The following is an 11,151-nucleotide window of genomic DNA, read 5'->3' as shown; positions in this document are numbered from 1 at the left end:
TTGGCTTGGGGCTATGGACTCACCCATTTGTGTCAAAGTTGTTCCGTAGGTGGGCAGGGTTAGGAGTGACGTCATGGGGCATCTCGCCCACCTTCACTCCCTGAGGATGAGGGTCCTGGTGCTTTCCTGCTGTCCCTACTTTTCACGTGACCACTGAAATAAGTATGGCAGCCATCCTGAGCCAGGGGCTGTGCTGAGGGTCTCATGGGATCACCCATCTAATCTCTTCAACAATCCTCTGACCAGAGACCCATCAGGCCCATTTTACCAAGGCAGAAGCTGAGGCTCACAGAGGTTGGGTAACTTGCCCAGCACCACACAGTGAGGAAAGTAAAAAAGCAAGGAATGGGATCTAGGTTCCTGCATCCACATTCCTAACCTCCCTGTACATGCTCTCGGATAATAAGTATCAAAATAAGGAAAGTGACCACTGCTATATTTGTATAGTGTTAAACCGTTCCCCAAGAGCGCTGGTTGTTCAAGGTCTCCTCTGCCCCTTAGAACTGCCTCTTAGGGGAAGCAAAAGCACCCTGTTGTCTCCAAATGGCAAAAGTGAGGACCAGAGAAGTCAGGGGACCCAGGCTTCTGATTTTGAAGTCCATGCACTTCTTTTCTTTCTCCACCACATGATTTCTAACAGGCTGTTTGTGCTTGGGGATATTTATTTGGCAATGATATGGAGGCAGGGCTAGGTAAGACCTTTAGAGCTAAAGAAATGAAGATGATGTATCCTCTCATGTAAACTGAAAAGAAAAATCATGAAACAAGAAACTCACACTTGTGCTGAAATGAAAATCGCTGCCTTCTAGAATTTTTGATTGCAATACTCAGGACTAGTTTGTCCAAGTTGACCTTTTCAAGCTTTTATTTGGGGGGAGTTGCTGGCACCCCAAATTGATATCCACAATATTGTGTGTCACAGCAATTTGTGTATATCTCCCAGCATCTTAACCCCCACTTGTTAGGAGAATTGGATTTAGTGAGATGCCGGGTTCCCAACCCTTCCTTCCCCTCTACAGAATCCCAAAGGGACAAGATGGCCAGAGCATGGGCATGAGGCTTGGGCTCTGTCAGTGGCTACACTGCCCACCAAGGGCTTTGGCCATGCAGGGAGTGAAGCCAGGATGCTGGATGCTGTGTCAGTCCAAGGTGATGTCCAAGAGTAGGGGTAGTGGCAACAATTAAGGGCAGCAGTGTGTGGTGTGGCCTGGCTGTGCACTTAGCTACCAGCCTGCCGGGTTCCCTTCTGTTTTCTGAGTCTGCCTCTCCTTCAGATGTGCCTCCTACCACCGTCCTGACACATCACCTACTTGAGGATGACCAGACTCAGGGGCTCTTTGTTACAGAGAACGCTGATGAGCATGGGGCTTAAAATGGGAAGAGACTGCAGGCAGGCAGCCCCGGAGGCTTGGTGTTGACATGGGGGAGTGGGAAGGGGCTGCAGGAAGGAAGAGGTGGGGGGCATGGCAGGGCGGGGAGAGACAAGGCACTGAGGAGGAAAAGTGGACAGATGTGAGGTCAGGAGAATGAGGAGTCGCAGGTGACCTCAGTTTTGCTCGTGGCTCAGACAGGTTAGGTGGCTTCTGGGCACATAGTCTGTGGGTGATTTCACGAAGGGCAGAAAGCATCCCCCTTAAAATGACACCCTGATGGAAACCCACGAGAGGGGCAGTTGTGAATGTCAGCAGGACCATCAGAGACATTCAATAACTTGGAGCGGGGCAGAGGGAGAGCCCATCCCCCGGGGAGATTTCTCTCCAGGACACAAGCCACAGAACCCAAGCCACAGAACCCAACACTCATACTTTTGAATTTCGTTCATTTTATCAAGATCTTGGAACATGGTAATAAAGTTACACCAATGAATAGCCCCACACAACATGGGAAATGCAATAAAAGTGAAGGCAATAAAAGGTGGAGAGACAAGCCACTCGACACTGATACGACTCGGAAGAAATAAAAGTAATTATCACCTGTGCAACCTAGCCAGCCCACTCTGCGTGCGCGCAAGAAAACCACTTCAGAACTTTATTTCCTATATTGAACGTCGATAATTGGATATATTTATAAGTCTCTCTGGAAGAAAACAGCTTGTGATTTCAAGATGACAAAACAGTCTTCCAAACAGTGAAAAACAATATACTCCCATTTTCACACACACACACGCACATAGACACACACACACACACACACACACACACACAAAGAGCTTGTTTCCTTCGACGTTTTTAAGGTGCTGTTGGAATGATTTGCCTTTCCGAAGGCACCGTTCCATTTCTCATCTTGAACTGCCTCATAGACCTTGGCAAAGTGCTCAGCAGGGACCACTTCATTTGAGGCAGTGATGGGGCTTCCTAGGGAAGGCACCCCCGCCCCCCCACCCCTGGCTGCTGCCTGCCTCTTTCCTGCAGGAAGATGGATACCCAGGAGGGCTGGGCGGGGCCAGGAAGGGCAGGAGGAGCGTGACATGGTGTGGGGCTCCTCTGGGGGTGCTGAGGGATGGTGGTGACGGCTGTGGCATGGTCTGGAGGAAGGAGCCGGCCAGGCTGGCCCCGGGAGTCGGAGAGCTATGGCTGCCACTACTGCTGACGTTTCAAAGGCTGAGGGCTGGGATCCGCCAGATCCGTGATGGAGAGGTGGTCTCCTGGGCATTTCATTTCTATCACGCTCCTTCCTTCCCTACTAGGGAAGAGCTTGGGTTAGACTATGCCACCCCATCTCCCCTCTCACACCTGCACATGCCTGCACACTTCTCTTCTTTCTGTTCAGTCTATTTGGTGCTGGTTTCCTGAGCCCAGTCTTCTATTGTCAGCAAAAGCAAATAGTCACAAAAACCCCACATGCCACCCTGTGTGGGTTTCACCACCGAGGCTGGTGCCCCCGTGCAGTTAGCACAGAGCCTTTTGCCAGCACTTCCTGCACCAGATATGGGCTCGGACTCCACTGCTCTCCTGCTCAGAATCTCTCAGTGACCCCCAACTCGTCACACAGCCCTGCTCTTGGCTCTCCCAGATGGTGGGCTCCTTGGGGACAATGCTGGGGGCCCCTCATCCTCCTCTGCCCAAACCTCCAGGGCAGGGTCTGGGCCCCATCCCCTTCCAGATTGGCACTGAGACAGCTTGGTAGTAAGGGCAAAGCTGGCATCCAGTGTGGTCACACAGAGCCTTCCGGCAGACCAGTATCCTCAGATGTAGCAGAAGATGGAAGGGGCCCGTGTCCTGCTCTTCCAGGGACGCCCCTGCGAGGCCCCAAGTCAGAGTTTGGCTGGTTGCCACCTCCGGGCCAACCATCTCCAGGCAGCCAGCCATCAGCAGTGTCCATGGAGCTGCAAGAGCTTTGTGCCCGGGTCGAGCGGTGTGGGCAGAGCAGGGAAACCTGGCAGTGTCACAGGGACAAAGGGAGCCACGGGAGCTGCAAGGAGAAGGCTTCCTGGGACCAAGTTTCTCTGTGGTCTCTGGCTGGGGCAGGGCACTTCTTGAGAGTCATGATGCCCTGGCCACTGGGCTGGCTGAGCGCAAACACTTCTCAGCCACTTGTAGGTCACGATGAGGGGAGACTGTTTCAACCAACAGTCTATGACCTCAGAGGCGACGCTGCGCAAGGCCCGAGTGTGCTGGCTGGAGCTCTCCCTTGCTGATTTATACTCTCCGGCTCCAGCTCTCTAAAATCAATCTTTCCCCAATCGCCTCCTGGCTTCCTGCAGCGTTCAGGGTCCGCCCTGCGTGAGTAATCTTCACCCACTCCCAAGGCTGCCTCTCCTGGAGCCCCTGCCAGAGCCCTGATCAGGAGCAGGGGGGAGGGTGGGGACAGCCCTGCCAGGGCCTCTGATGGGGAGGGGTGAGCAGTAGCGGGGCAGCCCTCTGGGCCAGGCTCACTGGCAGGGCACGCCCTCCATGCAGACAGACCAGGGTGGGCAGGAATCAGGGGCAGGCCCCTCCCACCCCCCAGCACTGCCCACGAACAAGGGAGCTCCACTCAGCTGGTAGGTGCCCTCCACCTATTATCTTGTGGCTGTTTAGGATAATTACTTCTTTTTCATATTAATAAACACTCAGAGCTGGCAGTTGGCTTAATTTTCACATACTTTTTGCCAAAATAAATGGTGGAGGGGCTGTGATTAGCTCCGGGGCAGGTTTTCCTTCCACAAAAGAGCATGAGAAATTCATTCTGCTCACCCTTCGTTATTTTTAAAAAGCGTCCAGTCTCTTTAGCTGAAGGTGGGAAACTGCTTCATGGGAAGTGGGGGGACGGGTCCAAGTTCTCAGGGCAATGGGCTGGGCAGTGGGGTGTGGGGCTTACACCTCTGCTCTGCTCCCTGGAAACTGGCAAGAGAGTGGACAGATCATCTCTGGGGTCCTGCCTGGAGGAAGTGGGAAGGGGGAGGAAGGATGGAGGTCCCCTCTTCCATCAACTCTCCTTGTTCTTATCTTGGTCAGGGAGGTGGGAAGGGCTATCTGGAGGTGCCACCTTCCTCCTCATGGCTTTGGCCATTTTAGCTGTGCCACAGGCTAAAGGTGCCTGGATGTCTGCTCATGGAACCCTACAGCAGCCCCGTGAGGCGATACCATTAGCTCCCACCTGTCAGATGAGTAAACCAGGGATGGTGCTAGGACTTGAAGCAGGCACGGTGTGTCACCCACCCTGCTTATGCTCTGGTTTGATTCCTCCCCCTATTTAAGGGGCCTGCTCTCTTCCCAGCTTTGTGGGAACAAACAACACCTGCTTCTCCATTTCTGAGTCCCTGGGGCCTCCCTAGCTCAGCCATGGTGACCCACATCCTTGTTCTGACAAAGAAACAAGAGGCACTCCCAAACCCAAGGTCTTCAAAGAGAGGCTACTTCCAGCTGTGAGATAGCTGGGGGTGGGGTAAAGAAGCCCATGGGCACGTGCTGGGCCTCACGTCCCGTCCACACACATCTGCATAACCCTCGTGGGGGCTGGGACTCAAAGGGTAACCTCTCCCACCAGCCCTGGGGCCCCTTCCTTTACTGAGCCAGTGTGAATCACTACCAAGTCACTACTGCATGAGGTCAGCCCCTGTGTGAACTCAGGTGAGTTATCTACCTCTCTGGGCCTCGGTTTCCTCATCTGTAAAATGGCATTAAGGACAGAGCCTACCTCACAGGGCTATTGTGAGGATTCGGTGAACTGACATTTGTAAAGCACTGGGGCACACTGAGTGCTCCGTACCTGTTAGTATTACTATTATTCTGAGGCACTGGCAACACAGGGAGCTCCCCTGGAACATCTACTTACCACCACCCTTCCTGTCCCACTCCCCAACCTTCTGGAGGACACCGCACCCAACAAGAGTCCCCAGCAGGGCAGAGGGGGATGCCCACAGTTCTCCTGAACTGTGCCCTCCCTGTGCCCACTTCTCCCCAGCCCTCCTCACTGGCCTCCCTGTCCCCAGGTCCTTCTCCATCCTGCAGTTGAGGGAGCTTGGAAAGGGCCCAAGAGACCTAACTCCCCAGCCCCATATTCAAGGCGGTGCAAGATCTGACCCTTGCTTACCGCTGAGGCTGCACCTCTCACTCCCACACCCCCCTCCTGGACACTGAACTTTTAGTTTATTCCAATTGCCCCGGCCTTTGCTCCAGCCATTTCCCTGCTTAAGCAACAGCTGTCACCTCTGCCCCATCCCTAGACTGGGTCAGAGGCTCCCTCTCCCAAGGTGTCCTTCCCCTGGGCAGGCTGGGACGCCAGGTCAGGGGCAGAATCAAGGTAGCCACTGCGCCGGGAAGTCCCCTCCTATTCCGGAAAGGCCTCTGCCTCCACCCGAGCCCCGCCCCTCGCCTGCAGCCGGGGGCCGGCGAGTAGATAGAATCTTCTCCTCCTTCAGGGCTCCGCCCCTCCGGGTCCTGCGGAGCCTTTTCACTAGAGGAGGCGGGGCAATGGCTCCAGGCCCCGCCCAGGCCCCGCCCCGCGAAGTGGGACCTGGTGGGGCTCAGCTGACGCCTCACTTCACGTGACGCTGGAGCCGGGCAAGCATGGCGGCGGCTACCGGGTGAGTGCTGCTGCTGTCCCCGGCCCTTGCATGGCGGCGCGGAGCAGGGGCTTGGGCCTCCCGGCTGGACAGTGGCTGACAGCCCCGTTGCAGGGCCGCGTCCCCGCCGGGCATGCAGTGTGGCCGCGGGCAGCGCGCTTCTTCGCGCGGGTTGGGCGTCCAGCGTGGGGCGTCTGGCTGCGCGTCCGCAGCGGCAGCTCCCTGGCCACTGCCCACTGCCCTCGGGGCCGCAGTGGCGTTCAGGCCCCACCCGCGCGTGTGGAGTCCCCACTGTGCGGCCGAGGTGGGGTCCACGCGCACATTCACGGTCACGACCCTCAGATGGGAAGACTGCGTTGCCAGGGCGCTGGGGACCTGGGGGCCCTCGGGAGGAGGCAGCGTTTGAGATGGGCGTGGAATGCCCTCCCTAGCGGGGCACTTCTCTTCCTTCAGGGCCCAGATGGAACTTCCTCAGAGAAGACTTCCTAAGCACCTATGCTTCTCTTGTCACCGCCTGGTAAATTATATAATACGTAACAACAAAAAAAGAAACAGCTCGTTTCTTGTCTTCTCTCCATTTAAAGTGTGAGGTCAGGGCCTTTGTCTGGTTTGCTCCTGGACCTTGTTAGTACATGTCTTGCACACAGTAGATGCTTCATAAATTCTGCTGAGTGAAAGAATGGTGAATGGTCCTAGTGGCAGGAAATGTGGACAGGTGGGCTCACTGAAGCATTGGGGAGTGTCCCTGATGAAGGAACATCTGAACAAAGGTTGAGAGTTCAGAGTGTTCTGGGGACGGGGGACAGTGGAGCGTGTCCCTGTGCTGGAGGGCAGTGTCCCAGCTGGCTTTTCCAGACTTTGTCCTAAGGGACTGGAAACTTCCAAGGGTTTTTAATCTGCTCAGATCTGCTTTTGAGACGACTATCCCCTGGGCTATATGTGAGTTCAGGGCAAGGGCCAATTATGGGGGCGGCATTTGGGCCTGGAGATGCTGGAGGCTGGGAAGGGGAGTGGTAGAGAGAGGGCAGTGCCCCAGATGCCAGGCTGGAAATGAGATCAGAATGGGGGAACTGGTGGACTAAACGCATCTCTCTTTTTGGAAGGTAGGGAGAGTGGCAACAGAAAATGGCCCCCTCAGTTGGCCCCCAACTCCAAGGTTGGGAGAGCTTAGGACATGCAAATCAAACACTTAATAGGCACCTGCTGTATTCCAGGAACAGTACTGGGCCTACCCTTACGTGTTCATGGGCCACTGGGGTACATGTCATGCCTCTAGTCTTGGTGTGTGCCATTGATGGGCATGGATTCTGAGCTCAGAGGAGAGTGTGGGTAGGCTTCACTCCCTGGATGACATTTGTGCTAGTCCTTGAGCACCCCTGAGGCAGAGAACTATGCTTGCAAAGTCCCAGATGAGTGTCAGGGAATCTAGGGCCAGATCCTTGAACCCAGCCTGTGACCCTGTCTTGTTTTTTGTTTTGTTTTGCGGTGCGCGGGCCTCTCACGGCTGTGGCCTCTCCCGTTGCGGAGCACAGGCTCCGGACGCGCAGGCTCAGCGGCCATGGCTCACGGGCCCATCCGCTCCGCGGCATGTGGGATCTTCCCAGACCGGGGCACGAACCCGTGTCCCCTGCATCGGCAGGCGGACTCTCAACCACTGCGCCACCAGGGAAGCCCTGTGACCCTGTCTTAAAGGGCAGAGTGAGCAGAAGGTGTAGCCCAGTGCCCAGATGTGGGTCAGTTACCCCTATGTCTGGGCCACCAGGTGGTCACAGGGAGTCCCAGGGGCTGCATTTGGATTCAGGGCTCCATGCTGGCTTGAGGTGTGCTGCTCTCCCGAATAGACAGGGAGCCAGGCTGGTGATTGGATGGGTGTGAGTCTAGAGCTGGCTGAATCCTGGAAGGAGGACCCTTATAGCAAAACTGATTCTCTGGGCCATGGAGCAGGAAAACTGAGTGACAGAGGCCTTGGAGAGGTGTGTAATCGGAAGGGAGACCTGACAGGTGCAGGTAGCTTCCAGAGATTGGCAGGATCTTCTTGGCAAGAGCCGTCCCAGGCTGGTGTGGGTTACCCTGCTGGACACTTAGAGCCCAGGAGATTCTTTAAGTGGAAGAGGCTTCAAGTGTGTTTCCAGCAAAGCTCGGTGCCCAGCTGCATACACAGGACAGATCAGAGTGTCAGGCATAATGAGGCACCATACCATCAAGTCACAGCCACAGGCTCCCCAGGAGTTGGATTTGGTTGCCTGTAGAATCCTTCCAGATCCTGGGCCCAGGGAGGCCTGGGTGCTTGGAGTGTGCTCCACGTGATGTGGGGAGTAGTGGAAGCCCTAAGCTAGTATCTCAGATTCAACTAGAAACTTGAGAAGCTCTTCTGGGTGGTGTTTAAGGGCTGATCCTGCTCTGTCCTCCCAGCCTGGGCAGGGACTTCAAGTTTGAGGCAGAGGGTCCCACAGCCCCCAGAGAGTCTGCCGTGAGGTCGTCTCCACCCCCTCCCCTAATCCAATATCACTTGGTGGGAGGGAGCCCTGCCTTCTCCTTGAGTCATGCCTCGAGCTTCCCATGGACAGAGATGAGACTTCTCTGCTGTTGCCAGACCTGCTGCATCGGCCCCCCACATGGCTTTTTCCTTTCACCACCTCCCTTTGCCCACTCACCGGCTGGCCCTGGAGAGTCCTCATCCTCTGACATATCGTTCACATACTTGCAGACTCAGCTCAGATGGTTCCTCCTCCTAGAAGCTTTTCCTGACCCCCCTCCCTCCTGACCTCCAGTCAAGGCTTCCTGCTCAATATTCCAGAGAATCCCAGTTATTCCCACTGGCAGGATGCTCTTCTGCATCTGCACTCCTGCCCATCATGGTTGGGTGAGAGGTTGCTCCCCTTCATGTCTCTCCGGCATCCTTGGAGCCCAGGGGCCAGTTCAGTTTGTGTCTCCAGGGCCCTGTGGCCGCCCAGTGATTGGTGCTGGGTGACACGGTGCCTAATGAATAAGAGGAGGATTTACTTTACACTAGTCCAACATGCCATCCTGCTTTGCACGGAGCCCTCAGTGATTGAGGAAAGGAGCTGTGGGTGGGAGTGGGAACAGAACTCTGAATAGGGTGAAGGAGTGTCTTTTTTTTTTTTTAAACACCTTTATTGGAGTATAACTGCTTTACAATGGTGTGTTAGTTTCTGCTGTGTAACAAAGTGCATCAGCTCTACATAAACATATATCCCCATTATCGCTGAAGGAGTATCTTTAATTCGTTAACTGAGTGACTCTCAGGGAGCTGCTGCCCAGAGGGCTTTTGCCCAGTGATAAGCAGCAGGTGAGCTGCCCTGGGTGTGTGCCTGTGGGGTCATAGTTCACGCTGGAGTCAGCATTTCTGGAGGGCAAGTATCTGGAGGAGCCAGGTTCTGGATCAGAGCCCGTCCCCACCCTGATATGAACCTGGTGCTCTTGGAGAAGACGCATCGGGTTGACCTTGGGGGCTGGGGGGAGGGGTGGGTCTGTGGGAGGCAGGCTGGCCACTGAGTGCCCCTTTGCCTTCCCATGCCCTTCCCCAGGCCTGGTCTGACTCCACACAGGTCCCTGTGTGTGCTTAGCCCCCCGACCCTCCTCAGGGGAAAGGTAGGCAGGGTGGGAGATGCTGACCAGCTGCTGTGAGACCCCTCCAGCCAGGGTGAGCGGTCTGGCTCTGCTGACAGGCAGCCGGAGGGCTCGGTGGGCTCGGTGCCTGGCCTGAGCTGGAGGCTGTGGCCAAGGAAGCAGGCGGTCCTTGACTGGCTTCTCTTGCCGGAAGCTTAGCAGCATGGCCCCATCCAGAAGTGGTGTCACATCCTAGTGCAGGGATCTTGTCCTTGTCTGTGCTGTGGACCCCATGGGCATCCGTGAGACCTTTACATGACTCTCAGCGTGATGAAATAAAATACAGAGGGTTACAGGGAAAACCAATATGGAAATAGAGTTTTATAAAGATGTTAAGAAATAAATTTGTGGTATAGTAGTATATGCTTCTTTGTACATTAAATAATAAAAGCAGCAGGTCTAAGAACCACCCTAATGTTTAAGTAGTGATGAGTAAAAGTGGTATTTTGAGGTCCTGTGACATGAATAAGGTGACATGAATAAGGTGACATGATTTCTGTTGGTGACAGATTCACACACTGCTGATACTGTTGTGGTTTGTTGCTTACATTAATAATTGAAGAAAATGTTAATTTAAAGGTGAGGTTAGAAAAACTAAAGATATAATTTTTTTTCCCATCCAAGTAGGTGGACTCCCTGAACACTATGCATGAATCCCTTGGATGAGAACCCTGCAGGTGGCCATTGAGGTCAAAGGAGGGGCCGACTCAGTACTGATTTGGGGGACAGGAGAAAGTTTCGGAGCAGTGGTATCACACCTTCTGCGGGGGCTGGTCACTGGCCATTTCCTGGGCTCTGGCAGTTGGCAGGGGGTGGGCTGGCCCATGGGGGCTGGAGCTTGTCTGTGTGTCTCTTTGATACCCTGGAGCCTTTGTCTGCCAGGCCCTGAGGTCTTCCCCGGGCGTTGCCTGTGCCCTTGGCTGCCTGCAGTAAAGTGTGCCTTATTTATACTTGGACTTGGGGATGACCTGGCTTTTGCCTTTTAGATTCCGGGTGCCAGTTAGCAAAAGCTCCAGCAGAAACCAGTTGGGGATGTTTTATGGGTGCTGCTTTTGCTGAACTTGCAGGGAGAAGCCACCTGCGATGGCTCTGGGCCCAACATTCTCTCTGAGGGGTTGGTTTATGTCATGAGAAATCAAAGGGCATGTCTCTATAAACCTTGATTCTGGGGTACCCTGCCGTAATGAATGACTGCAGCCATCGGCATGCCTGGGGGCTCTGGCCAGGCTGCCTTTCTCTGTTCTGGCTGAGCCCGTGGACGACTAGATAGTGTTGTAGATTTTGCAGGAGCAGCTGATGCTCACAGGAGGGGGTAGCGTATTGAGTTTCCTGTCTTGACCTGGGCTGCTTGGCCCTTGGGCCACAAAGGTCCTGTCTGGGTGCCCTGAGGAATTTAGGTCTCTCAGAAGGTTCTGGATAAGACAAAGCCCAGCCCTTCTGAGAGCCTTCCAGGTGGGGACATGGTGGCAGTCCAGGTGCACCCGGTAGCTGGTGTGTTTAAGGAAGGTGTATTGGGCGTGAGGCATGGCGGGGGG

At 54.8% G+C, this 11,151-nt stretch overlaps 1 protein-coding gene across 3 annotated transcripts in view; it reads left to right on the top strand.

Annotated features, from left to right (window-relative positions):
• Positions 1-5,877: 5,877 nt before the first annotated feature.
• Positions 5,878-11,151, top strand: part of PEPD (peptidase D) — a 123,699-nt gene continuing 118,425 nt past the window's right edge. For 2 of the 3 annotated variants that reach the window (XM_007470952.1, XM_007470950.1), the window contains exon 1: positions 5,991-6,007. In XM_007470952.1, the coding sequence (XP_007471014.1) occupies positions 5,991-6,007 (17 nt within the window). Of the gene's footprint in view, positions 6,008-11,151 lie in introns of all 3 variants that reach the window. The other variant, XM_007470951.1, reaches the window with a different exon arrangement.

Source organism: Lipotes vexillifer, unplaced genomic scaffold, assembly GCF_000442215.2.
Source record: "Lipotes vexillifer unplaced genomic scaffold, Lipotes_vexillifer_v1.1 scaffold182, whole genome shotgun sequence".
NCBI lineage: Eukaryota > Metazoa > Chordata > Mammalia > Artiodactyla > Lipotidae > Lipotes > Lipotes vexillifer.
This window is presented reverse-complemented; position numbering and strand designations above follow the sequence as displayed.